Here is a 27,520-nt window from a genome sequence, read left to right as displayed (position 1 = left end):
CTCGTCAGTTTAAAGGCCTGCCTTGACCGAAATAGTTCAGCCCACGAGTGAGGTGGCAAGAAACATACTTAAATGGGGAAATATCATAAAAAAATATTTAATGCAAGATGATATTATCATCTGGTTTCTAATATTTTTCAAATATTTACAAAATGAGATTATATTCTTTTATCTTTTATTTTTTAAATATCTGAGCTAATTTTGAAATATTATGTTAGCTTTTGAAAAACTGAGCTACTACAAGTTTAAACTTTTATAATCGAAATTGATAATATCACTTCTTTAAATATTAAATGAAGTATTTGGTTACGATAACCAACTCGCATTCACGCTGATTACGAAACGGTAGGTAATTCTGAAACGACGACAGATTTGACCACACACTACAGAACTGTTTCGGTCCCTGTCAATTTCACAGATAAACCTGTCTCCTGCAATTTATGGATGCGAGCTGATATTCTGAAAATCTGGAACGGTCAAAGCTTGTTTTTTTTTCTGCTGGTGTGCAGAAACATCAATTTGACGTGAAGAAGAAGGCAGAAAGAAGGCAGGCCGCAGCGGCCCGCAACGACAGGAGAGACGACGGTGGGTCACGAGAGCGACAACAACATGCGCTCGAAGGCCATAGACACACTGGGAGGAGCTCCGAGTGACGCAGTATCAGCCGCAACAGACATCGTTGTCTCGTGTGTGGTTAACGGGACAGGCGCCGAGTCACCCGCGACGCCCATGGAGGTGGCACTGGCCGCCCACACAGAAGAACAGGAGCAGAAGCCGTTGAATCGGCAAGAGGAAGAGACCATGACAGCTACGCAGATGCAAAATGAACAGAGGCGAGAGCGGCACTGGAGACGCATGGTACACAGCGAGTTGAGGGACCGACTAGTCGCTGCCATGTACGTATGGTTAAAGAGGGGAGGGAAAAGAGTGGGAATTGTATTGACGCAGTGGTGGTTTGATGCAGGTTGGAGCAGTTGCAGCGGATAACAGGAGACCCGGACGTGCGGCACTTGAGGATGTGCGCGTCTCGCTACGAGTCGTTTGTATGGAAGAAAAGCGCCAACCAGGTGCAGTATAAGCAGAAACTGGAGCACCGCATTGAGTCGCTGCGTCGCCAGCCGTCTCACGGTGAAATCGGGGGTGTGGAGATCTCGGTGCGACTAGTGGAAGGCCATCGACTTAATCTGATTCGGTCGCCGAATCAGGAGACCGCTGCGGCACCATCGTTAGGCCCATGTCCTAATAGCCGACACAAAACTCAGAAAGAGAACCATGTCGATAAAGGATGCGCCCCGCGCCGACTCAATGCTAAATCTAGTAGTCGCAGATCTGGTAGCTTGAGTGGCAGCAAACGATCAGGGAAGCGGAAAATGCGGCCTTCCTCGTCCGGGTCGTCATCAGCCACAGGCGGTTCGTCGACGCGACGAGATGAATTGTACTTCGCAAAGCTGCGAGTGATGAAAACTCAATACCGCGATGAAGTCGCGTTGGTGTTCCGCGAGCTCTGCCGCGTGAACACGGTGATCCAGCACTCAGCCAGTCTACGACGCCATGAGTCCAACAATCTGGGCGACTTCTTGGCCAACCTCAAGAAGATAATTTATTTGCTGGAGCAGCAGCCAGGTGAGCCGTGCGGTATGATTCCAGCCCGCAAGCGTACAGTTGAGTACCTGGATGTTGTGGAATCCCACATCCAACGGAAGGTGCTGCCTATTCTCCTCCGCTTGCGCCACACATACTCGACTATTCTGCGCCCCATCGTGCTTAATTACATGAAGAACAGCTTCCGCTTCAATCGACGCTTTTGATGCGTCACAGTAGCGAGCAACAAGCTGAAACTCCAGCAGATATTCGAACCAACACTCGCAGCAAACAAGTATCCGGTAAACTGGAATGTAGTCCATGCAGAATAAAGAACTGAGTGGGCAATCGCATCCTCCATGTTGCATGGACAGCTTTTTGGTTTGATTTCTTGATGCATATTTGTAGTTGATGCCAAGACGTTGCAATGTAGTAGTTCTTGCAGAATAAAGAATAAAGTGGGCAATTGAATCCTTCATTATCAACGACTGCCTTTGGTGTGACACTGCAACCAACAGCACTTACAGAAATAAAAATATTTTATTTATTCTAATAAAAGTTAGCAGTGCAAGCATCTGAAGTAGTATTTTATTGACTCCAGCTGTATTTGTGCAAAGTAGTATAATAAAGCGAAAAGTAGTATAATAAAGCGAAAAGTAGTGAAAGTATTCGTGGCATTCTCCAAAACGATCCGCGAGCATGTCGACCGAGGCGGAGCTGCGGTCGCTGGACCGGCAGATCGCGGAACTGATGCAGCAGAAGGCAGCGGTGCAGGCCAAGATGGAGCGTGAGGCTGGCGGCGCCCGTGCCAAGCAAATGAGCGCCGAGGTGGTGGACAGCAACCCTTACAGTCGCCTAATGGCTCTCAAGCGTATGGGAATCGTCAATAACTACGAGAAGATCCGTGACTTCTCTGTCCTCATCGTAGGTCTCGGAGGAATTGGTTCTGTAGCCGCCGAGATGCTCACGCGTTGCGGCATCGGCAAGCTCATTATGTACGACTACGATACCGTGGAGATCGCCAATATGAACCGCCTCTTCTTCCGCCCCGAACAGGCAGGAATGACCAAGACAGCAGCCGCCAAGCAGACCCTACACAGTAAGGATACACTACTTAAGAAGTACAGTCTTACCCGTAGCATTTTACTAAGCACTTGCGGTGTTTATAGGTATTAATCCAGACGTGATCTTCGAGGAGTACACGATGGATATTACTACAACCGCCAACTTCGAGCAGCTTCTGGACCGCATTCAATACGGTGGAGTGGACGGCAAGAGCAAAATCGACCTGGTGCTGAGCTGTGTGGACAATTATGCGGCGCGTACGGCACTGAACCAAGCGTGTAACGAGCTGAACCAGGAGTGGATGGAGTCGGGCGTGTCGGAGGACGCAGTGTCGGGCCATATTCAGTTCCTGCTACCAGGACGCACAGCTTGCTTCGAGTGTCTTCCGCCGCTAATTGTGGCCAGTGGCATTGACGAGTCTACACTGAAGCGCGAGGGCGTATGCGCAGCCTCTCTACCGACTACTATGGGACTTGTGGCTGCTCTGTTGGTGCAGAATGTGTTGAAGTACTTGTTGGGCTTCGGTCAGGTGTCGTACTACTTGGGCTACAGCGCTATGAAGGATTTCTTCCCGTCGGACGTCATGCGTCCGAACCCCGAGTGCTCGAACGCGCAGTGTCGCAAGCAACAGGCGGTGGATGAACACAAGAGCTGGACGCCCATGGTCTGGACGGCTCTGGGTCATGATGGTCAGGAGAATCTTGTTGTGGAACACGAAGACAATGAGTGGGGCATCGAGCTTGGCGGAGACGACGACGCCTCGGAGGCTCCAGCTACAGACACGGCCAAGCTGGCGTCCGGTATCTCGTTTGCGTACGATCAGCCCACTACAGCGCCGGTAGCTGCCGCTGATGATCAGTCGGCGTCAGTATCGGACGTGGACGTCAGCCTGGAAGACCTCATGGGACAGCTGAAGTCGCTTTAGATGGACTCAGCGACTCGTAGAGGCCTGTCAACTTCTTTCTTTGGTCACAGTGTAGTGCGAGGTAGTGAGTTAGATGAAGAATGAAGTCGAGGTGCGTGCGGGACTGGGTCATTTTGTACTGGATTATTGAGCGTCTAATACGTCCCGGAAGGCGTGAAGTAGTGCCATGCTCGATGTCTCGATACCTTCGTTCCAAACCCCGTCCCGTAACCTCCGATCAAGCGCTTGTGCCACTTTAACTACATTTGCCAGAGTTTTCGTTGACTCTGGGGACGTCTCTAATAGAACACGCATGGCGTCCAACGCTGAAATGGCCACAGCCTCGTCTGTTCCAGTCTCCAGCTCTCGCAAGAAATCTGCGAATGTAAGTCCGAGCTCGGCGATCTCTTGTGCTTGGATCTCATTATCTGAACTCTGGACCTGGTTCCCACTTGACATGTACAACTCGCGGATCTTGGGCGGTAAGAAACTGCAGTTGATGCTCAGAGTTTCCTTACGACCACTTGCGGAATCGTCACCCTCAATAAGGTTTTCAACTGAGGACATCAAGAAGGCTGACGACTGTCATGACAAGTTAGACTACAGTGTAGAATTTCGAGTGGTACTGAAAGTCACTTACGTGTTTTGAGAAGCCACTTGATGAACCACGCAGAGACTTTAACGATTTACGGGTAAGATGTCCACGACTGAGCGCTTGAATGCACGTGGCAGCTTCAATCTCCTCGAGGTTGTGGTCAAATGCGGTAAAGTATTGTCTCCAGAAGCTCTGAATGGTGTTCGCAGCTATTTGCTGGACACTCAAGAGCTCTTCGTTAACTGCAGCCTGATGAACTGCTGCTCTTCGAGCCTCATAGTCACGAAAAACCTGCTGGATGGTGCGAGCTGCGATACTACGAACACCTTCGTCAACTGCTCGACGGGTGTTTTGACGATGTACTCGAAAGGATCTTTGAATTGTGATCGCAGCAGTGTATACGCCTGCCTTGGTGCACTCGGTTAGTAGTCGACTTTGACGACCACGCACAAGGGCTTGGATCTTAATCGCGCTAAGTTCTTCCAAGAAATCCTGCTCTAAAACCATCTACAAGGAAGTACAGCAGAATACGTTAGAATATTGAGTCACGAACCAATACTTCGAAAGAACACTTACTGCTTGGTCCAGAGTGAGGATAAAGTGTCTCTGTTCAATGTATGCCCGACTCAAATCACTTGCGTTCTCGAGAGCAATACGTCGACGGACAGCGAAACTCCTGAAGCACGCCTGGATGCGTGTGGCTGTACCATTTTGACGGTGGATGTCTGCTTCTTCGACGATATTACGGTTTAAGTGCTGGGTTACGGCTGTCGATTGCTGTTTGGGAGTTTGTAACTGATCCGCGGTGCTCCGACTCGTACGCGATGTCGCGGGTCCGTTGTCTTGAGAATTGCGAGTTGTACTTGGAGTTGATTTTGCTGAACGTGGCTGAGACTCTTTCCATTCTTCATCGTCATCATACACGTCGCTGCGTGCACTTTGTTTTCCTTGTGATTTTGTGGACAACTCGACTTCATTCGGATCAGCCAGACGTATGGACGACACAGTAGAACTTCGTCGAGGTGGCTTTGGTTCCGCCAGATTACTAAAGTTCAAGTGGGGTACGGACACTGCGGGGTTTAAAGGAGGGGGTTCTGGAGGTCTCTGGCTGCTCGGTCCCACCGACTTCTTGACAGCAGCTCCAAGTACGACGTCAGCGATGGAAAATACTCGACGCTGAGGAACTTGAGACGGTTTCTCGTCTTCATCCGCGTCTTGACTTTCAGTTGCATCGATGTTCTGATTGAGTGCTCGTCGCCATAATCGCTGGATAAGACAAGCAGCCATGTCCTCCACCTCTTCTCTCTGAAGCTCCAGCTGCAATTTCTCTTCGTCGAGTCTTCTAACCGCCTTTTGTGCCTCATAATATTGTCGCGTTTGCCGCTGGATCAAACAGGCTGAGGCGTTCTCAAGCTTTATCTACAGCAAATACAAAAGTGATTAAGCCGATAGAATAGGCTCGTAGTACAGAGATCGTGTTACCTGCTTCAGTTGCTGCACCTCGAAACGACAGCGTTGGCCTCTGAGAAATGCTTGAAGTCGACGTCCTGCCGCTTCTCTGAACAGCTGCAACTCGGCGTCGCGCGCTGCTACTTCGGATTCAAAAACGTGAACATCTTCCTGAAGCTCCAGCTCATCGTCTTCAAGCTTCTGTTTCACAGCTTTCACCTCAGTAGGCTTCGCGGCATGTAGCTCAACGTCGTGTAAACTATCGCTTGAATCGCGTCTAGCTTGTTCAATTTGGTCGCGAAGTTTGGACGTCGAGCTTCGGGGCGTTGACACTTTTGCTGCATTCTCATTTTCGGCTGGATCAATCCGATCCTTAAGACGAATACCCGCCCCACTCATATCTTCCTTAATGCTATCAGCCAGTTTTTTCATGCGACGTAGATACTCCATGTGGCAAACGCGCTGAGCTGGTAGATCCTGGTCCGTATCGTCGTCCCCGTTGTAACCAGTATGCGTTCCACTGGGGGACCCCTCTTCAAGAACAATGTCACTGATCGTTTCGCTTGGGCCCAAAGAAGTTTGAGAGCGACTAATATCCAGAACCCGGCGATGTCTTGACCCTCCTGTGGCACTCGAGCGCTCTTTTCTTGAATTACCAGGTCGTCCACAACGCTTCTTGCTGTCGACTTCCCCCTCCTGCTGATTATTTCCGGGGTAATTATCAAACTCATCGTCACTCGCATCGTCATTTATCACGCCGTAGTCCTCGTCGTTTCCAATAAAATCTTCATCTTGAGCTCCAAAGAACAGCTGCCCCTGCAGTTTATGCTGCCGCTGTGTTTGATTTCGACGCGCTGCTGTACTGGCGCTGCTTGCGCTTTGAGGTCGTCTAGTTTTCTTTTCGGGTGGTGGTTGAACGTCGTTGAGATCGTGCTCCTTCTCCAGCCTCCTCCAGTGCAATTCAAACGTGTCTTCTGAGTCACGGGGGTCTGGCCGAGTTGATGGCTTGGCAGACACTGGTCGCTGTCGCATCGTCGCCGACGTTGGGCGCATTGTTTTCCCACTTTCAGTGGCTGCAGTACCGTAACGAAGTCCTGCTGTCGAGGGCTTTGTGGCTTTATAGCAGTGAGACGCAACTGTGGAGCTGTACGATACATCTCCCCTATCAATGTCGTTCGTACTCCTAGATGCATGAGCTGATTTGGGGCGAGTAAGCGGACGTCGCCCCTTGTTTGCTGTAAACGCTGAAGCAGGAATCCCGTTCTGTCGGATGTTTGCGGTTTTCTGCTTCTTCTTCGCGTCGAGGAAAATCTTTTTAAAAGATTCACACAAGGCTTCATTGGTCTCGCGGTACTTCCACACCAGCTGCAGAGCTTTCTTGTACCATTGCAAACTCGCTTCACCTCGTCCATTAAACTCGAGCTCCACCGCCAAATTGTGGTACGCTACAGCGAGCGAGATAATTTTCTCTTCACGCGTCTTAGCGTCTAACGCGTCTTGGTCTCTATCATCTTCATCACGGGCTCCACCTTCGAGACTCACGAGCTCTTCTTGCGTATGGAAAATCGCAGCTTGTGCATGTTCCAATGCCAGATCGTGACGGCCGAGTTGAGACTGAATCGCACACAAGTTGAGGTGCGTAATGGAAAGGTTCTTCACGTGTGCTGAGCCAGATCCGATCTGAGCAGCCTCTTTTAGATACTTAAGCGCTGATTTCAGCTTTCCTAGCTTGCGATAGCAACAGCCGATGTTGTTAAATGTTAGAATCTGCAGGGCCTGACTTCGCCTGAAGTTCCCAGGCGCCACGATAGCTTCAGCTTTCCGTAACATGGCTAAACACTGGTCAAACTGTCCTTGAGCGAGGTACTGCATCGCTACAGAGTTGTAGCTCAGCATCACCTCGTGCAGTGCCTTCAGCACAGCCGAACTATTCGCCCCGAACATGCGTCGCTTGAGCCACAAACTCTGCTCTAGACATCCCAGCGCTTCCAAGTCCATCTTCTTCTGCTTTAAGCACGCCACCGTCGAGTTCAACATCTTCAACAAACTCTGGTCGCTGTCGTAGTTCGACTTGCGGTTCAGATGAGCTCGAGCTTTACCCGGGGAATAGTCCGTACCAGGGAAATCGCGCGAAGTATTGTGTGATGGATTCCTCTTCGCTGATCGCGGACGTGGCGGTGCCTCATGCACATCGTGGCGGTGCAAAAGACTCATTCAGCGTCTTGGAAGTGGCGAACAGGGGCGATATAGCGAGTAGAATCCCTCCAACGCAGTCAATTGATCTGCAGTCGGCGACCGCGGTTTCAACGATTCTCCAGAATAATATCCACGCGAAACGACCGTAAGTGCCCTACTCGCAACATTTCTGTAACATTAGAGACTCTATCTACAAAGACAAATATTAAAAACAGTGTCAAAAAACCACATTCATTCTCTACACAAAGCTCGCTTCTCCTTTCTGGGTCTGCCGGCTGTCTTTTATTCAACTCAAGTCTTCAACCTATGCATCTTGAGGCCGGTGTTTCTTGAGTTGCAGCTCTAACGACTTGATGTGTTTCTTCATTTGCGCGATCTCTTGAGCCTGACTCGCCACGACCTTGAGCAGATCGTGTTTCTCTCCCTCCAGACGCGACGTCATTTGCTTGTACATGTCTGACAACTTTAGCGAATCGTCCAGTGTTGACAGCATCGACATCCGACTCGGCGCGATGCTAGGAGCATTGGACATGGCATCATCCTCACGTTTGCCAGTCGGAAACTTCATGTGTCGGTCATCCAGTCCAGGTTTAAACGGCGACTTTGCAGGGATAGCCACTTTCATCGAGCCGAAAGCAGCTGCGAGATGGTCTACAGGTTTCATCACTGGAGACGGCGGGGGCATGAATACTTGAGGCTTCGTCTTAGGAGATAAGGCGTTCATCATTGGCGAGGGCGGAGACGCGATGGGAGGCTTCATAGGTGAACGAGGAATGTTGGTCCGAGACTTTGCTGGAGAGGGAGGGACTCGGACTTGTGAAGCACTGACCTGGGGCTTAGGAGGAGAAGTTGATGCATTAATCTGGGGCTTAGGCGGCGTAGAATGGAATGGCGACGGCGCTTCTCCACCAAATAGGCTACTAGCACTTGGTGGCTCGCTGGAAAATGATTCTTGGGCTTGAACAGGAGACGGCGGCGCCTGTGACCAATTTCCGTTGTTTGTGGGTGCAGGCGATGCAAATAAGCTGTCGGCAGTTTGATATCCACCGTTCGACGGACCAGGAGAGTCAAACGGACTGCTACTAGAATGGGTAGAGGAAGCAAATGGGTCCACTGGTGGGCTTACGTGAGGCTGTTGAGGTGGCTGTCGTTGTTGTTGTTGTTGCTGCTGCTGTTGAAAGCCATTGTCTTTGGGAGGTTGGACAGCAAACGGGTCGTGAGCTGCTCCATTACCATATACATTTCTGTTCTCCTGAGCAGCGAATGAGTCCTTCTCCGGAGCGTGGCCGAACGTGGCTCCTCCATTTTGGGTCGGCGCAAATGGGTCCTTTGGAGGTGTTGTAGCATTCCCCAACGTGGTTACATTCCCAGTAGTAGGGGTAAAGGGACTGGCTGTGTGGTTCGACTGACGTCTATACGGGTTGTCTCCAGACAACTTCCGGGCTGGTGGTGGGCCGCTAGCAAACAGGTCAGAGGCCGATACGGGCGCGTTCTGCCCGCTACCCTCTCTGCTGCTCGGTGGGCGGTGGCCCCAATGCTGCTGGCTGCTGTTGTCGGCGTTGAGGTCCACAGTCTCGTACATGGCTCCAGTCGACTGCGACGTGAGCGGGATCTCCTCAAATCCGCTGGGAGGCTGCGGTGGCTGGTAGTAGAACGGCCCACCAGGCGCCGCACGCTGATATGAGCCACGATTGCCGGCATGGTAAGAGCCCCCAGACGACTGGGGAGGTGCCGGGATCGGCGGACGCGCTGCCGGGGCGCCCTGGGACCCGCCCGAGTCGACGAAGTGCTGCAGCAGGCGGTTCATGTCAAGAAATTTCTATGGGCAGACGAAAATGGGTCTGCTTCAAAATGAATGAGCTCTGCCTATTTTTTTATTATACCCATTTTAAGAATGCAAAATGGGTACGCGGAGTAGAACTTGCCGGGACACGAGCTGCGCTTCGGCATTGCGGCAGTATCGCGAGACCCAGCGACGGGAGACGTGGATGAAGCTGTATGTCTGTTCTGTAAGCACTTTGGTCGCGAGCAACGCGCCGACAAGAAGCGCAAGAGCGCGAGTACCGTGAAGTACTTTCGAGACTCTTTTCGACCAGACCAGTACACACAGCACCACCAACTACAGCATCCGACACAATGGACCAAGTACAAAGCGTCTAATGCAAACCAGAAGCGCAACTTCTTCCCTTTGGCGAAAGCAGAAGAAAGTACTTTTGCTACAGCAAATAGTAGTGATACCACCGACTCAAAACTGATACCCAATGTGGGGGAACGAGGACGCTGCTTCGACGTCAAAGCGTCCATTGTGGAAGTTGTGGCAGTGTTAGCAGTGGGTTTGGGGCCTGTAGAGCCCACCGTGCAGACCAGAGATCGATTGGTGTACGAGTACATGACTCACCATAACCATGAAGAAGAGCAGCCTTCCAACTGTCCTCGATGGTCTCCGCCCCCAAATACCTTCGAGAGCTGCTACGTGGTGCAAAGAGAGCCACCAGTATATCGAGTTGTACTATATTCCAAACCCCAATTGGATTTTCTAATGGAGATGGCGGCGGAAGGCTTGTCGGGGGCCCAAATTTCGTCTTCGGTAAAGACTTTTCGACATCATGCACCAGTGTTGTTACGGGATTTAGTGGAGAATACCAAGAAAACAGAGCCGACGACGAAGAAAAGTGTAGCCAAGGCGGTGGAGAGAGAGGAAGAGAGGGTGAAGGAGATGTTTCGAGTGGATGAAAATGGGACTCCAGATTACGATGAAGCTCAAACGGCAGAGTTTGTCAGACTGGGCGTCGCTGCGAGTTTGAGTATTATTGCGAGACTGCTAGAGGAATCGTGGGTGTTCTCGTTAGAGCTGTACACTGCGGATCGGCATCAGATGTATTCGTACCTGGATATTCGCGTACGGTTCTACAATCGCATAGGAGGACTACGAAGTGCCCATTTGTTGGCGATCCCCAAGTATGTTGGGAAGTGTGACATTATGATGTTTCAGACTCTGGATCGCGTGCTAACTGCGTTGCTTCCCGACTGGAAAAAGAAGCTATTGGGTGTAATTACTACTGGAGAAATGCCCTTTCCCGCACGTTTGAGCGAAGCCATCAAGCATTTCCAGAACGCAGCGAAAGGGTCAGCTTTGTATCGGACGTCAAACTGTATTAACCAACTTCAGCGCGTCCTGCATTCCTTTTATGCTTCGATCGACAGTGGGAGTTTTCTTCGGACGTTGAAGAAACTGAGTGAATATGTTCGTAAGGAAGCCTTTGTGTTGTCAGAGATGAAGAGACTTCCAGGGTACTGGGCACAAATTGACTCGAAAGTCCACTCCACTTCCAGTGCCCCCGTTGCGCTTGGACAGGAGATCGATTTGCTCGTGGCTCACAGTGGATTCCTCCAAGAACACTTGAAAGAAGTCGCGCACTCTACAGAAACTGCATTGGTGATTCCTGTATCGTGGTGGGTGGAGCTTCAGGTCTTACAATGGATTACAGCTCGTGCCAATGCCGTGTTCGGGGTGTTGGAGAAACAACACGTGACCATATCCCAGCAAGCCACAGTCATGGCCAGCTTGGCAGAAGAATGTATCACCGGCTTCCACGCTCAGGTTCACGAGAGCAGGAACTCAGTGCCTCAAACAGATTTAAATGAGTACATTTCTTTGGATAAGCGAGTTTCTCTGTCCAAGACGAACTTGGTTGAGTTCGTTAAAAGCTCTAGTGAACGTGGTCGTGACCTGGTGAAGAATGGAGGCAGTGCAACAGTGAAAGCCGCTGCTGAACACCTCGCTACTGGTGCAGTGAATATGATCGCGTCGCTGGTCCAACTCAGCATCAGTCTACAGCAGCAATCCACTGCTTGTAGTGACAGCGGCACTTGTATCAGCCAAAGTACCGTCGTGACGGATGTATTACCACCAGTCATGCCACATGAGCTGGCACAACTTAACTCGGACGAGTTTGATGAGCTGCTTGAAGCGCATGACGCATCAACGCGGACTCTTTCGGATGATGATTTTACGGCTATCCGAGAAGAGCATGAGGTACTTCGTGACGCTTTTGCCAAGGACGAAACTCTACGACGTGCTCTCGAAATGTGCACGCAAGCAACTCCATTCCATGTGGCGTGGAGCGTCATGGATGCTCGCTTCGAGTCTCTCGAGGCCTTTGCCGGTGGGCTTGCGACTGTTTGTCCGTCAAATGTCGTCCCATTAAGCGACACGAGTGCTAGAGATCTGGTGCTGTGTTCGAAAGACATGGAGGAAGCAAGATTGCTACTCGCAGATTTTGAGCTGGAGAGCGCGCTGCATGCACAGCAGTTCCAGCCTCTTACGAAGCTCCAGGAAAAGCTGTACGACCGAGTAATTGCTGAGAGACGAACCCGTAAGCGGCACAAGCCAACGACAAACACAAGCTAATGTTATGGATACGGTAGATCAATAAAGAGACACTCGACTAGTCGCTTCCTTGATGCGTGTCAGTGGAACCTTTTGCGATCTTTGATGACGCCGCTTTGGGTCCAACACGACAAAGAAGTCTCATTTCTCGACAGCATATCCTCGACTATAAACGATGCAATTCTTCGCGACACCTAAGGACAGTCTAGTCGCGGCTGCATTGGAGGCATCCATGCGGTCGGTCAGACTGTGTAACGCTGGCGCTAACGCCTTCAGTCTAGACGAACACCAGGTATGTATTGCCGTCCTCATCGTCGAGTAAGTATGACAAACATCTTACCTTGGGCTCCTTTTCGGCAGCGTTGGTGTGCTGAGAGTGTGAAGGAGCGTGTAGTTCTGAAGGTGAGTGCACCCGAAGCTCGTGGCTCGTATCTGCAGAAACACACGACGTATCTTGTGACTCAAGAGTGTCACCACGAGGGCGTCCGTCGACGCTTTCGGGACTTTGAGTGGCTTCACGTGGTGTTACACGCTCGCTACATCGGCCTCTTAATACCGTCACTTCCGGAGAAGACGACAACGGCTGCAGTGCTCATGTCCAGCGCCTTTATGCAAAGTCGCATGCGTGGGTTGCAACGCTTTCTGAATGATATCATGAAGTCGCCGTATCTCCGCTCGGACGCAGCAGTTGCGAGTTTCTTGGGCGAACCAGGCGACGAAGCGACGTGGGAGATGATGAGGAAGAACACGGCAGTGATGGACAATGCTGGAGAAGGCCACATGCGCTGGCTGCAGCGTATTATGTGTGAGCATATCGCCAGCTCACCGGAACAGTAGGGATGGCTAGTATGTAGTATTTAAGTCACACACTCACAAGCTGTCTGTGTGCTTCGTTGCAGTGAGATTTCAGTGTTTAAGAGGCACGTTGAGCAGCGTGAGCGTCTACTGGGTGAGCTTGCTGCTTGTGCTAAGCGACTAGCGGACAGGAGCGCTGCTACGTGAGCACGTTACATGCAATCTTCGCGGGTTGGCAGCTGGCTGAGAGTGGCACGGGGTCGTCTGAGACGCACAACGACGCACCACTCGTAGCTCTGCTCACCAAGTCCAGTACGTGTTGGCACTTTGTAGTTGCGTCGTCGAGGGGGAGCTAACCTTATTCTTTGACTATGCTAGCGGGGGCAATCAGTGGATGGAGCCAAGTGGAGAGTTTTCAGCCAGCGATCTACGAGCTGTTGCTGCTGGAAAACATCACGTACATGCTCCGCCAAGCAACAGCGGTGAAGCAGATGACGATTGATCGAGAACGAGTAGTCGCGGGTGAGTCCTCGCCAGAACGGAATCCTTCTCCACCTCCTTCAGAGTCGTCATCATCATCTTCATCGACGTCGGGCTTCTCCGTAGCGTCTTTCACGTCCGCAGCTTCAAGATTTATGAGCGCAGTGGAGCCACCGTCTCTAAGTCTCGAAGAGCAGCAGCGTCGTGCACACCACATCAATGAACTCATTACGCGAGCGTTGATGGCCGAGGAGATGCAGCGCTTCCGGGCTGAGACGACGAAGGAACTCGCAAACATCATGGACCATTTCTCCTGTGCGGAGGCGCAATTATCGAAGCGATCAGGCTTCGTGTGGCGAGAATACCTCAAGACATCCCCAACTGATCCCCAAGCACTAGCTCAAAGCACAAAGGAGTTGCTGGACTCAGCTTCAACCACGTGTAGTCCGCCATCGCCTTCCGCCGCCGACGCGTTTTGACTTGGGGCCGTTCTTCTGTTGACCGCTGGGCTGTCGGCTGTGCGTTTGAGAAGAGAGGATAACTGAATTATGGCCAACTCGCGCTTATTACTTGATCCCATTTACCCGGCTGCTACAAAACTTTATGCTCTTTTGGCCTTATGGATCTCGGGCATCGTCGTAGATTTTGATGATGCTGGTAGGTTCGCATTTTATCTGCGTAATGGGGCACTCTCCGTGTTTCTCTAAGTGGTGGTAGATGCACATGTAGCAGAACACGTAGCCTGAAGGTATCGTAGCCGGGTTCACACGCTTCTTCTTGCATAGTGGACATAGTGCGGGGTCCATGGTGGCAAGTGTCAATGCTTGACCGGAGAAGTGCGGTGGGAGTGGAGGAGGTGGGATCGGCGCGTCAGTGCCTGTGAGTCGAAGCTTGGCCGCCTCGCCCTCTTCCGAGTACATCCACTCGACGAATTTGTACCCGGCAACACCCAGGAGTAGCAGCACGTACGAGTGATCCAGCGTCGCCCACGTCGCACGAAGAGCTAGTCGTCGGACTCTGTCGAACAGACCGGGACCAGCCACTTTCTCCAGCACCTTCTCGCGGTAGGCCGCTTCATTCTGTCGGAATACGGACTCGTCGTCGGGTGTGACTCTTACCAGACTTGTCTTCATGAAGCGCAAGAAGGGCGAGAAGTATGGCGTGTCTCCAAACAGATACAGCCAATGGTACAGGAAGAACGAGCCTTCATATGCAAAGTGCGCGAACGGGTACGTCGCCACAAATCCCTTCTTTAATACCCGCAAGCACTGGCAGCTGCGGAGACGCCGTAAAAAATCTCCCATTCGCTGCTCTCTTGCTGCCTCAGCCGACGTAGAACTTCTCGTCCGTGTAAGCTGTTCCGCTGTCTCTTTGTGATACGCATCAAGCTTCGTCTTCAAATACGGCACCACCACCTGCACGAGTAGTATATCACTATAAGCACGATATGACTACCTATCACACAATTATCGTCAGCAACGTACAGCGAAGAGCAATGCGAGTTTCCTGGCTCGGGGAGTCAGCGGCGCCGTCGTGATCTCTCCATTCCCATTAGCAACAAGTGTGACGCGCTTCATGCCGTAGAATTTCTCGGTAGCTAAACTGCCGTGTGTGGACAGGAAATAGTACTCAAGGCAGAGCCGCAGCAGTGCGTAACTCTCGTCAAGGCGGCGTACGGGTAAAGTCAGCGCCAGATTCGGATACGAATCGCACAATGTGTGCGCCAGATACTCGACCGCCGGCTTAAAACCAGCAGCCATACGCTCCTGCATCAGCAGTTCGAACAGCGAAGGAGCTGAGGCCGCCGCATCAGGCGCGCCGTCCTCCGGTGCGAAGCCCTGCGTCTGCTCCAAGAAGAGCATCACGGAGTTGAGTTACCGGTAACTTTGTTGACGCAGTCGAAATGTTACTTGATATTACTTGCATACTTTTTTAGTTTGGAACCTAACTTGAAGATGGGGTTCCACGCATCCAATCAAAATGATTGACGCTTTTCAGAATTTACTGTTTCAGCTCAGAGGCCTCTTCCAGTTTCGCAATGATGTTGCGCCGCGCCGCCCCCGCCTCCCGCCGGCTCTTTAGCACGAGCGTAGCCGACACCGACGTGGTGATCGCCAGCTACGCGCGTACGCCCATCGCCTGTTTTAATGGATCCTTTGCGCCGCTCCAGGCGCCGGAGTTAGGTGCCATCGCCAATGTTGAGGCTGTCAAGCGCGCAAACCTCGAGCCTGGGCAGATCCAGGAGGCGTTTCTGGGTAACGTGGTGAGCGCTGGCATCGGTCAGGCTCCGGCACGTCAGTCCGTGCTCAAGGCGGGCTTCCCCAACTTCATCCCGTGCACAACCGTCAATAAAGTATGCGCTTCGGGAATGAAGTCGATTGCAATTGGCGCGCAAAGTCTCATGAGCGGCAGCCAGCAGATCGTACTAGCCGGTGGCTTTGAGAGCATGACCAACGTTCCTCACTATCTGCCGAAAGCCCGCGCGGGCTACCGTCTGGGCAACGGCACGCTTGTGGACGGCGTGATCCACGACGGATTGTGGGACCCGTACAACAATCAGCACATGGGCATGTGCGGCGAGAAGTGCGCTGAGGACTTTGGTTTCTCACGCGATGACCAGGATGCTTTCGCCATTGAAAGCTACCGCCGTGCCGTGGACGCCAGTAACAGAGGATTCTTCAAGACGGAGATCACTCCTGTGACAGTCAAGGGGCGTGCCGGCAAATCCAAGGTCTTTGACACGGACGAGGAAATGTTCAACACTCAACCTGAGAAGATCCCAAGTCTACGTACGGCGTTCAAGAAAGACGGCACCATTACGGCAGCTAACGCGTCGACGTTGAACGATGGCGCTGCTGCTATGGTGCTTATGACTGGAGCCAAGGCCCGCGAGCTGGGTGTAACGCCTCTGGCACGCATCCGCGGCTTCGCTGACGCCGCGCAGGACCCCGTCGAGTTCACTATTGCTCCCTCTAAGGCCGTACCGCTGGCTCTGCACCACGCTGGACTCCAGATGAGCGACGTGGACTACCACGAGATCAACGAGGCCTTCTCGGTCGTGGCGTTGGCCAACATGCGTCTAATGAACATCCCACACGACCGCGTCAACGTCAACGGCGGCGCTGTCGCTATCGGCCACCCGATTGGCATGTCTGGCACGCGTATCGTCGGTACACTCATTAGCATCCTGAAGGAGAAGGACGCAACTATTGGCTGTGCGTCCATCTGCAACGGTGGCGGTGGTGCTGGAGCTATGGTCATCGAGCGCTTGAACTAGATCCGTACAAGCAGTGAGCAACTCAAACACAAAAATCAAATGTCTTGTTAACCCCCCCCCCCACTATACTACAGACGGACCCCATGTTGCATCGACTCCAAACTTATAAATGCCCTTATATCGTTGCCTTCACCGCAGTGTCGCGAAGATTTCCTGCAAATTCTTACGCAGCAGAAAGCGCTGATCTTCTGTCAGTTCATGCGCGTCACACATGGTCTCCACAAACGACTCGATCTGTGTCAAAGGCACCTCAAACTCCAGCATACTTAGTGTGAATGAGCCTAGCTGGCCGAAAACAATGTTGTGCACACGGCACACGGCTTCTTCGCGCGACGGCAGACCTATCATACATGAGCTCATACTCCGTTATGACTCATTCGACGGTACTTCACCACAGGCTTGACAGACTTACCATCATGCTTAGGAGCACCACATGGGAGTTCCTCCCATGGACAAGGCTGCGGTGTCCGCTGTAGCTCCTCGCCGATCGCCAACAAAAGAGCCTTTTCCCAGAACTATAAGCGGCAGACACAATAGTAAGCATAAGAAGTCCGACTTGAGCTCGCTGCTCACAAGTGTGATACTCACTGAAGGCGTCTTCCAAATGGGATGCTTCTTGACCTCCTCCTGCAAATATGTCCGTGTAGCACCACGCCCGATGCCTCCTCCATGAAGCAGAGGGTGGGTTTCATCAACATATTGCAGTAATTCCTCGCTTGTACGTTCAGTGTAGTCTCTGCAATCCGCACACAGCGAAGACCTCCGCCACGCTTCGCCGTGTCTTGTATGAGCACAGCCATTACCTGGCGGATCTTCGGCATCGAGCTTATCATCACTCGATTCCGACCGAGATTCTTGTTGGATTTTGGGATAATAAAACGTCTCTGCTAGTATCATTGCAGTTTTTGCCGCCTTGATGTCATCTTCACGGACGCATTCGTCGAGGAACGCGTTGAAGCAGGCCACAAGAGCCTTAAAGCTCGCTTGGTCTTTCACTTTCGTCTCCAGGCTGCGCTGTCGGTTTAAACATTTTACAAAAAGAGCTCGCCCCTCTGCTGTCTTGCATGTCTCGTGCACGAGGTCTTCAGTGGATATTTTCGTTTGGCTACTAGCAAGTTTTGCAGGTTCATCACCACTAGCACTAGCGTTAGAGGGAGACCGTGGAGTTGCTTCTCTCGTATCGCCAATCTCTTCGCTAAACGAAGCACCATGCACTTGATCCTCGGCAAAAAAACGGTGAAGTGCAGTACTCATCGGAGTCTGCGTAAGAGCCGTGTGCGGACTGTCGAGCGGCGCCACAGATGCCATCACAGCAGCGTTTATAGAAGGTCCTCGTCTCGATGAGGATGACGTTGTTGTCGATGCCAATGATGAAGTTGGCGACGCAACCGAGCCTTCCTCTATGCTGCTTCGACGCTCCAGAAGACTTAGCGACTGCCGTCTTGTAGCCGCATGATCTCCCTGTGTTTTATTCCACTGCCAATCCAGCAATGCCAACGCCTTTCCCTGGAAGTGCATGTTGTCTGGATCACGCTGGTTGTGTATGAGCAGTTGAATGTCCTCCGCTCTACTTAGACTCTGCACGTGGGTCTCAAGTGACGCCAACATTTGCTGCGAGACCTGCAGTCGCTCCTTCTCCACATGGAGAAAGCGATGCAAGCTCGCATTCAGCTGATCGAGTCTTTCCTCCTCTGCCTTCTGATACGCCACACTCACAGCCATAGTCATCTCATCTCTCGCAATAATTCGATTGTATAGCGTTGTCTTCGCTCGAGCACGGGCCATCATCGCTTGAGCCTGCTCCTCTTCACATTTAGCAACTCGAGCAGCCAGGCGCTGTAGTTCGAACTCCGGCACACCAATACCCTGCACAAAACACAGCAATAGCCTTCTTATCAGACCATAAATCTACCCGCCATGGACGCTGAAGCCGCTTACATGCAGTGCGAGTCTCTGTCTGGCCTTAGCTTCCCGTACTTCCAGTGTAGCTTTATGCAACTTGTTGACTGTCTCTATATGAGCAGCTGCAGCAACCTCGTATTCGTTATTGGCGTTCAGAATCTCGCCCTGCAGCGTCTGGATGTAGGTCTCCGACGCGTCTTTGAGCGATTCCAAAGGCTCCGCGACCTGTTCGTCCAGCACTTGAGCCATGAGCAGCTGCTTTCTGCAAGTGGCGTCCACGAACCCCTTTAGCTCCAGTAACGCCCGCCGGATTCCCGTTCCAGGCTCCTCCAACGCACCAATCTCATCTAGTAAAAGCTCGCGGAGTTGTTCACTTGCGCCGCGCTCTGCCTCCGCCTTACGCCGAAAGAATGCCACCAGACCTTGCAGACTGCGCTTTCCCTTGTCCGCATGCTCGTAGATGGCGCTGAATGGCACCTGGCAGAACGTGCGGCGCCAATGATTCTCCTCGTCCGAAGCTGCCCAGTGTCCCATTTTAGAATCGGTGCGAAGGAGAAGCGCTCCAATACTGTAATAGATTTGTCATTATTAAACACTTGTAGAGCATTGACTACCTTTTGCTTGCGAAAGGATAGACAAATGTAGATGCTCTTAAATACGGACAAAGTTGAAGCTAAAAAATCGATAAAAAGAGTGTTTGCGTCAGAATAACCTGCACAAAGTGGTGGCGCTCCTGTATTCGCGATGTGTTTCCTATTATCCGCGACCGTCTATGACGTCGCCACGTTCTGCTCTCTCTCCTCGCCTGCAAACTAACGTAACCTAGGTGCTATCTCCTACTCCACTATTTTCGCTATCGACTAATAATCCTTCTCCTTCCAATTCGCATACTCGAACACGCTTCTCCGATCCTCATTCTGCTTGTCGTCGTTGTCTTCGTATTGAGAAACGGTCGCTTCAACGCACGCGCCACGAAAAAAGACCGCTGTGAAACACCGTCGCATTTCTCCGTAGTAGCAAGAGCGCGCAAAATTTGCTCAAGCGTGAGCTACAAGATGGGGCTTCTTCGTCAGACACCACGCCTCCGTGATGTGTAAACTGCCCTGCTGGATTCGCGTCGTGTCGCTCTCTATCTGTACTGCCGATGGTACTCTGCTGCAGACGACGGCAAGTCGTACTCCAAAGACGTTGGCTTCTTACGTAAATCACCCGCGTCAGGCGGAACTTCACTGCTCATCATCCGTCCAAATGATGTCGAGTCCAGTGGATGTTCTGCGGCTCCAAGCGCGTGTTGCCGTTGCTCCTGGTCTGTTGGCAGATAGTCTTGCTGCAAAAACCCGCCCAGCGAGCTGTAAGGTGCGCTGTCATCGCCCTGGGAGTGCATTCCAAACCCACTTCTACCCACACCGTTACCACCAAAGCCCGATAGACCCATACCCATCATGCCGTTGCCAAAGCCGTCACTTCCAGAGTTGGCTGGAGTGTCGTTGCTACCGTATCCAGAGTCAGCATTCGAATGCCACGCACTTGATCCATGAAGTGGAGTGCCGCCACTGCGCTGGTTTGAGAAGATCGAGAACAACGGGGCAGGAGCGGGTGGTAGCGGAGGCTGTTGCTGCTGTTGACCCCGTGGCAAAGGCGGAGAGCCCCACGACTGCTGCTGCCAAGGAGTGGCTTGCCATGACAAGTTCGACGCTGGTCCGGCTCTATCGTCCACAAGGCCATGCGGGAGGAAGCTGGACTCGGAGGGCGATCCAAGCGGGGCACTCGGCGAGAGTTGTGGACCAGAGCTAGGAGAAAGCTTCCATTGCTCGATAACCGGGTCATTATCAAGAGGGTGAAGAGCGACGTCTAATGGCGACAGGTGGCCGTTTGTAGCTGACACACTTCCCGCGTCTACCAGGTGGTCCGACGATCCACGAGACGAAGAACTCGCCGATAGTGGCGGAGAGGCAGCACTGCTTCCGCCTAGTATACCACCTCCACGGGACGAACCTCCATCGCCGATCACGAGACTGGAGAGCGCATCTGCAACGCCACTGATCGTCGATGTATCCAGACTAATGCCATTTATGCTACTGACATCCCCATTGCTGGACAGCGGGCGGGGCGACGTCACTGAAGACGAAGGAAGCATGGCATTCGAGCTCGAGGTCTTTGGCAGCCCCCGACCACCAAAGCGAACGGCAGCAGCGTATCCTCCCAGCAAGCCATTGGGCATGAGATTGGCCGAAGCTGAAGTTGTGCGACACAACTTCTCCGATCCCATCGCAGCGGCGAGACCGCTGGTGGACGATACGCTGCCAGAGAGCGATACTGGGGGCGTTGTTATTGTGCTCACATCATCCAGGCTTCCCACGGAGCCAGGGCCAGAGGGGCCGCTGAAAGAGTTTCCACGAGACGAGACCGACCGTGGAGGAGGCACATCTGTGCGCGGAACGGCGCGCTTTACCTCGACGGACTTACCGTCAATGACGTGGTTCTTGTCCTGCAGCACCAGCTCAACGCTGGCCTCACTCTCGAATATGACAAAACCAAAGCCACGCGACTTGTTCGTCTCGCGATTGAACATCACTTCAGCCGACACGACCTTGCCATACTGCATAAAATACTTTTTAAAGTCCGCTGCAGCAAATGAATCACAACGACAAGGGGTCAACAATGCTTGCGGTCATCGTACAATTACGGCGGAGACGTACCATCTTTGGTTTCATAATGTAAGCCGCCCACGAAGATTTTTTTTGTGGCGCCGACTGCACTGTTAGCGCTGATACTGGATATTGAAGTGCTACCATTGACACGACTTGACGACGCGCTATTCCCGATGTCGCGCATGCTCTCTGCACGAGGAACGGCCCGCTTAGCTTCAACCTAAACAGCAAGTAACAAGAAGATCGAGTCAGCTCCCCAGTATGAGAGAGAATACACAAACCACCACGTACTCGACGGCTGTCTAGGATGTGGTTGGGCTGCGCCAGCGCTCTATCGACACACAAAGGGTCCGCATATGTAATAAAGCCGAAGCCTCGTGATCGTCTAGAGATCGGGTCCTTCATCACCACGGCGTCGGTCACTGTGCCATACGCGCCGAAGTACGACCGGAGTTTCTCTGGAACGCATCAGTCAATAGAACACACACACAGCATTAGACCTCGTCGCCCCCTTTCCTTTAGCCACTTAGCTTACCGTCCGTCGTCTCGTACGAGAGTCCCCCGATGAATATTTTTCTAAATAGAATGAGCATATACGAGCATCGAACACGTGGTCAGTCAATCGCCCCCTCCTTCTTCCAACGTGCCGCCCCATCAGCCCTTGTGAGATCAAAGTAGCATAGATCTTTATCGTAGCTGGCTGTAGCATGCTTTACTTACCCTAACTTGGTTGTGTCTGCCATCCTCGAGTCGCCTACTGCGCTAAGGGTAGCCAAGTTCACGTCGGAGAAGTCGGAGAAGACGTTCAGGAGCGAGCGCGCCTGGCTGTATCTGTCTGCGTGGATGTTAAGCGCCTTCGCTGTTTCACTGCACGGTCTGCTGCCGGAGCTGGAGCAGGTCAGAAGCGTAAGGAATCCTTTCGAATCTCCCTCTCAGACGTGCGCGGATTAACGCAAAGACGACGTTCCGAGGCGGAAATTAGCGCGAGTGTTGGTGCAAGTGTCTGCCTTCACGGTGTGGCCTGCTTCAAGTGCGTTCGACCGATTAGTGCCGAGAAGAAGACGCGCGCTGTGCTGCTGTCTTGCGCTGCAAAGCTTCTGTTGCTTTTGGATGTCGTTCGGTCGGCGTGTTGGTTTTGTTTCAGCCGGGTGGGCTAATGCCACTATTGTGTTTACGCATCGGAATGTTCAGATTTACACGGCATATGAGTGGTCAGATTTCGTGACATTGTGCTCGGATTGGACAGAGGCTCGTTTGACTTTTAAGTTGTAGATCTGAATTGTCGGTGCCTCACCACTGAGGACTAAATGGTCGGTGCAAGGAAATGTTGAGTGCTCGCAGCACCATGGTCACCATTTACAATCTTAGTAAATTAGGTATACTGGTAGCCTACCACTGGTAGGAATTGTCAGACTGGCAATGCCAGTGCCGCCGTCGATCGCTGCTGCTCCGCTGAGAAAGTTACTTGAAGTTACTATGGCCTCCGTCGTAAGTGGATACCCTATTCGCGCCACGTACGAACTTCACTCACTCGGCTCAGAGTGCGGCTGTCCGAGTCGGATGCAAGTGCTGAGTCAGAGAATCGGCTTGCTGTCGCTCCATGTCCGTGTACACTGTATGACGATAACTGCGCTTCATGAACAAGCACACACACTCGCTTAATTGTATAACTTACCAGGTAGTTTTTTTACTGAAGTAGAGGATAGCGACAAATGCGCTAGATTACGCAAAGGAACATTTTTTTATCTTCGTGATTCGCTGTCGACACTCGCCTTCGGATTTTGAAGTACTGTACATGCAGATACTTCAGTGCATTCGATCGGCCCTAAACTACTGCTAGCTTTATTGTACCACACAATACACACTGAAGCTGTGAGCCTCAGCATCACGGTCGAAAAATGATCCACTGTAATTTTTTCATGTTGGACGGTCCAACATTGCTGGCCGAAAGTATTGTAGTTGGACCCGTGTAACATTACAATCACACTTTTAAATTATTAACCCATGTAGACCGAGCTCTATTCTGTATTATACAGAACAATTGTTTGACTTGATTAACATATTGCTGTTAGCTCGGTAAAATTAATCCGTTGCAAATGAGCAGTGTCGTAGACGCTGTGAATTGGGACATAGGTGATGTTTTGGTTGCCATAAATGCAACAATGTACCCACCATCTGTACGATATCTCTGTTTTTATTGGCTTAGAAATGATGTGCAGCGAACGATGTCTGTCATAAAAACTTTGATTATCAGTATCCCCCGGAATCCGATAGCAAAACGGTTTTGGCGCCAGAATGACTGGTCGCGCTAAAGGTTTGTCGGCGTGTCGGCGCGTTCCCACACCAACTTTTCGGCCAGTTCTAGACTAGACGGAAGTGAAGAAGAACTAGGCTAGAACTTGGCCGAAATGTTGGTGTGGGAACGCATAGAACTGCTGACAGGGAGAAGGAGGAAATGCGGCATTAGAAACTAATACTTCGCTTACTAACCTCGGCATGCTCTCATGCATCTTCGCTGCGTTTACGCTTACGGAATCGAATATTCTTCCTCAGGTGAGCAGGTATGGCAGTGCCGTTTGCCCAAGAGTCATGCCAAATTTGATCGCATGTGAGTCGGTTTCCTGCTTCTTTTCGGCGCACGCAGTTGCAGAGGGGGACATATCCATCGTGCAGCTCCTCACAGGCCTCGCAGAAAAAACAGCTCTCAAACCCTTTGGTTTTTGGTGGAGCCATAGCAGAACAAACCTTGCATAGGTGCTGACGTCGCTTGTCCTTGTATTTTCTCTCTTGCTCCTGTAGTTGGTGCTCAAGTCGAGGCAGTGGGATCGAGGCCAAGTCTTCTGCTTGCTTATTACTAGCCAAACTTGTCGCGGTGAGTGCTAATAACTCGACATGTAAGAGACGCATGTACTCTGCATGACTTGGTACTGGTTTGCCATCTTTTCGCATTTTTATCTTATGCACGATGAAGCCGTTCACGATGGCCATGTCGACGAACCCGAGAAAGGGCTGCCGGTAATACTTCTTGAAGGCAACGCATCGCTGGATTGAATACCTCTGGAGACGTAACTGGTCGTGCCGGTCAACGCCCCCCATTCCACTATGATAATCGGCAAGTAGCTTAGGACATGGCACCACTTGAGATATCGCGGATCCCTTCTCCTTTCTGGTGACGGTGGTAGCCGTGGTTGCACAACCGGTAGCAATTAGATTCACAGGTTTTGAGTCCATCCAGGACACAGCAACCAGGTCAGGGTGATCCTTCGACTGGGCAATACGATAAGTTCCTCGGGGCATCGACACGGGCCGCTTTTTCTGTGTGAACGCGAATCCAGCTGGCCACCCGAGACGGTCGCTTCGGTGTGTCCCGACGTAGTAATACCCTTTCTCCATCAGCGCGATCGCGAGTGCGCACGATGAGTAGAAGTTATCCGCAATTATAAGACGTTTTCCCTGCTGCCCATCCAGAGCTTTGGAGACGTTGCGAATGACAGCTTTCTGCGCGACTCCCTTCGCTTTATACTTGGCTACTTTTCGCTCTGCAGGAGTCTGCGCGTTCTTCGACTCGTCCGAGGCACCCATGTACATTTCAATGCTGAGCCATACAGAACACCAAGCACAATAGTCAGCTAACTCCGTATCCGACAGAACATGCCATTCTGTACCATCCGGAACAAGCTAATCAGCGTAGCTTATGCTGTATCGTACAGAGTAAAAAGAGAATACGAACCGAGAACAATACCCGGATTCCGCACAGCAGGTCATGTACACCTTCGTCCCGTACTTATGCGGTTTGTCCTTGTTGTAGACGCGCACCGGATTGAACTTACTTCGGTTAGGAATGGTCCCCTCGTCGAAGCTAATGCGCGCTCCAAGTCGATACCCTCGGCGAAACGTCTTCTCCAGTGTCTGCAATACAGGTCGCACCTTCCAAGCCTTGTCAATCGTAGCAGCACCCGCGGCTGAGCTCTGAAAGTGAAGGTATCTCATGATGGTACTAAAACGATCCCGAGACATGTATCTGTTGAACGTTCCTCGGAGTATCGCTCCATCCTCCTGTGTCCGCCAGTGCTTGTCGAGGCCATCCGTGTGACTGCACAACGACCGCGCTATCAGCAGACCCACCACATGCAAAATTTCGTGAGCCTTTATCGATCTTGTCTTCGTCAGCTTCTCCACCAATGCTTCTACTGGTTGTACTGTCTTCGTGGGGTCCTTTGCACTAGCCTCGAGCTGCTTAGCACGCTGGGCGGCAGCGACACTTGGTATACACTCGATACGATACGCCTCGGACTCCTTCGCAATGTGAAACCACAACTTCTTAGGGAGAAAGTAGAAAAACATACCCAACGGCGAGCTGGCGAAGGCTGCGGCAGACCTGGTGGGCCCCCATGTTCCGTTGTATAAGTCGGTTGCTTCATCAAGCTGTAGGTCGCCTGTACTCCGGATTATACAGAATTACAAACATGTTAGAAAAACTACCGGGCACAGCATATAAAGAGGCAGCTGAAAGTACTCTGTATGATACTATCTTACCACAATGGTTTTGATCATAGATCTCCCAACCAGAAGCAGCCATCGTGCGCATAGCAATATCATCTTGTGCAAATTCGCTGCTGTCGTCTTCAAACTCGTCATCTGATTCCACCTCGCTTTCGTATAATTCGGATAGGTCCCCAGGAGCATCGACAGGATCTCTAACAGACTCAACGTCTTCTTGAGGCGCCAGGCTATGTTCAGCTATGTTCACATCGTCCGCATCAACAGGCCCAAACAATCTTTCAGATCTCATCGCGTCGATAAAGTGTGGGGAATCGAACACATCCAGACCGGTCCAACTGGTCGCAACCTCGCCACATCCTTGTTCTGTAGGAGCCGTCACACTACCTTCGACGTCATCACCGTGCTCTGTATCTGCCGCCGCAGTCAGTTCCGTATCTGCCGGCGCAGTTAGCTGCATGGCATCAACTGGTTCGGTATCCGCCGCCACAGTCTTCTCCTCGGCGCCCCCTTGTTCTGTATCCGCCGGCACAGTCTCCTCCTCGGCGTCCCCTTGTTCTGTATCCGCCGTAACAGGTTTCTCCACGTCGCCCCCTTGATCTGTACCCACCGCCACCGTGTCATCTTCCACTGCACCAGACAAGAGGGTTCGCGAGGGCATTCGTTTCCTTGCAGCTGCATACGCGGCCTGCTTTCCCATTGGAGGCCGTCCGACAGTTATTAGGCCCCGAAAAGAGGGGGTAAGAGGAGGTATCAACCCTTCTCGCATAGCAAAATCCCACAACGCTTTTGTGCCTAGTACATTCAGCGTTAGAAAAAAGCAAGTCACGTTTATGGCGGGCAACACGCACCAACAAAGTACTCCACTCCTGCTTTGTCCTTACGAAGCCGACCTTTCACGCCTGGTTTTACATAGGTGTGCTCCGAGTCCAGGCCTGTCGGCGGTCGTGCCCTCCATCCAGCCTTGATCAGAGAGGCCCATAAACGCTTGAACTCCTTTGGGTCAATCCACTCCGTCATTTCTGGACGATTTCACGAAATGGTAAGCGAGAAGATGGGATGAAGTTAGAATTTTGAAACCTATGGACGGAATGCGTGGGCGAGAAGATGACGGGACGAAGTTAGAATTTTGAAACCTCTGGGCATTTTATATTGCCTTTTCTATTGCAGAGGAATATACCCGTCTATCTCCCGATCTCTGATCCAAAATGATAAGATGCCCCATTCCCACAAATACAAACTCCTATATGCGCAGAATCGCTGTCGCCAATTGCGTATATAAGCTTGCAGCATACTTCCCACTGTCATATTACATATTCTGTATAATACAGAACACCGGGCTTAAAGGGTTAATACCGGCACCCTAACTATACTTCTTTTAATTCAGGGCTCTACAATTTACTGTATACTTTTCCATGAGTATACCCTCGAGTTGATAGGGTATACTATTTGGAGCGGAACTATTTAAGCGCCAATTAATTAAAAAATTTATGGCGCATCGGTAGGTTTTTGACCAATCAACAACACCCCCACATTAAGTTATCGAATGTCATAGTAGAGAATTTGAAGAGGTACAGATGCATCCTTCGGTAGTTATCCCTACTCATGAAATACCTCCCAATAGAATTAATTATTGTCTATACATTACAAGCCTAAGATAATATTACCTCTCCCTCGTAATATAAAATACAAGACCAGACACTGGCGGTAATTGGAGTGCTCAAGGTGGCGATAA

At 51.6% G+C, this 27,520-nt stretch overlaps 9 protein-coding genes across 9 annotated transcripts; 4 read left to right on the top strand and 5 right to left on the bottom strand.

Moving 5' to 3' along the window:
* Positions 1–525: 525 nt before the first annotated feature.
* PITG_01789 (uncharacterized protein) lies at positions 526–1,808 on the top strand (the record flags this gene model as incomplete). Its single annotated transcript, XM_002908352.1, has 2 exons — positions 526–896; positions 965–1,808. 2 exons carry the CDS (start codon positions 610–612, stop codon positions 1,806–1,808), a joined length of 1,131 nt encoding a protein of 376 aa, XP_002908398.1.
* Positions 1,809–2,280: 472 nt separating this feature from the next.
* PITG_01788 (ubiquitin activating enzyme, E1 family, putative) lies at positions 2,281–3,571 on the top strand (the record flags this gene model as incomplete). The annotated part of the gene is made up of 2 exons (XM_002908351.1): positions 2,281–2,680; positions 2,751–3,571. The coding sequence occupies 2 exons, from the start codon at positions 2,281–2,283 to the stop codon at positions 3,569–3,571; spliced, it is 1,221 nt and encodes a 406-aa protein (XP_002908397.1).
* A 123-nt stretch (positions 3,572–3,694) lies between these two features.
* PITG_01787 (uncharacterized protein) lies at positions 3,695–5,432 on the bottom strand (the record flags this gene model as incomplete). Its single annotated transcript, XM_002908350.1, has 4 exons — positions 3,695–4,132; positions 4,191–4,652; positions 4,716–4,987; positions 5,030–5,432. 4 exons carry the CDS (start codon positions 5,430–5,432, stop codon positions 3,695–3,697), a joined length of 1,575 nt encoding a protein of 524 aa, XP_002908396.1.
* A 448-nt stretch (positions 5,433–5,880) lies between these two features.
* On the bottom strand, positions 5,881–7,867 carry PITG_01786 (uncharacterized protein; the record flags this gene model as incomplete). Its single annotated transcript, XM_002908349.1, has 2 exons — positions 5,881–5,939; positions 5,981–7,867. The coding sequence occupies 2 exons, from the start codon at positions 7,629–7,631 to the stop codon at positions 5,881–5,883; spliced, it is 1,710 nt and encodes a 569-aa protein (XP_002908395.1).
* A 227-nt stretch (positions 7,868–8,094) lies between these two features.
* On the bottom strand, positions 8,095–8,517 carry PITG_01785 (uncharacterized protein; the record flags this gene model as incomplete). Its single annotated transcript, XM_002908348.1, has 1 exon — positions 8,095–8,517. One exon carries the CDS (start codon positions 8,515–8,517, stop codon positions 8,095–8,097), a length of 423 nt encoding a protein of 140 aa, XP_002908394.1.
* Positions 8,518–12,308: 3,791 nt separating this feature from the next.
* Positions 12,309–13,934, top strand: PITG_01784 (uncharacterized protein; the record flags this gene model as incomplete). Its single annotated transcript, XM_002908347.1, has 5 exons — positions 12,309–12,472; positions 12,541–13,013; positions 13,080–13,178; positions 13,226–13,287; positions 13,354–13,934. The coding sequence occupies 5 exons, from the start codon at positions 12,356–12,358 to the stop codon at positions 13,932–13,934; spliced, it is 1,332 nt and encodes a 443-aa protein (XP_002908393.1).
* Positions 13,935–14,586: 652 nt separating this feature from the next.
* PITG_01783 (acetyl-CoA acetyltransferase) lies at positions 14,587–16,732 on the top strand (the record flags this gene model as incomplete). Its single annotated transcript, XM_002908346.1, has 3 exons — positions 14,587–14,684; positions 15,123–15,335; positions 15,469–16,732. 3 exons carry the CDS (start codon positions 14,587–14,589, stop codon positions 16,730–16,732), a joined length of 1,575 nt encoding a protein of 524 aa, XP_002908392.1.
* A 129-nt stretch (positions 16,733–16,861) lies between these two features.
* PITG_01782 (uncharacterized protein) lies at positions 16,862–19,168 on the bottom strand (the record flags this gene model as incomplete). The annotated part of the gene is made up of 6 exons (XM_002908345.1): positions 16,862–17,073; positions 17,145–17,247; positions 17,321–17,502; positions 17,569–17,814; positions 17,941–18,598; positions 18,671–19,168. 6 exons carry the CDS (start codon positions 19,166–19,168, stop codon positions 16,862–16,864), a joined length of 1,899 nt encoding a protein of 632 aa, XP_002908391.1.
* A 216-nt stretch (positions 19,169–19,384) lies between these two features.
* PITG_01781 (heterogeneous nuclear ribonucleoprotein A1, putative) lies at positions 19,385–22,028 on the bottom strand (the record flags this gene model as incomplete). Its single annotated transcript, XM_002908344.1, has 5 exons — positions 19,385–21,259; positions 21,334–21,505; positions 21,577–21,743; positions 21,821–21,861; positions 22,006–22,028. 5 exons carry the CDS (start codon positions 22,026–22,028, stop codon positions 19,764–19,766), a joined length of 1,899 nt encoding a protein of 632 aa, XP_002908390.1.
* Between the last annotated feature and the right edge of the window lie 5,492 nt (positions 22,029–27,520).

The sequence above is a fragment of the Phytophthora infestans genome, genomic scaffold, assembly GCF_000142945.1.
Source record: "Phytophthora infestans T30-4 supercont1.2 genomic scaffold, whole genome shotgun sequence".
NCBI classification, from domain to species: domain Eukaryota; phylum Oomycota; class Peronosporomycetes; order Peronosporales; family Peronosporaceae; genus Phytophthora; species Phytophthora infestans.
Note: the sequence above shows the minus strand (reverse complement) of the source record. Positions and strands in the feature narration are given on the sequence as shown.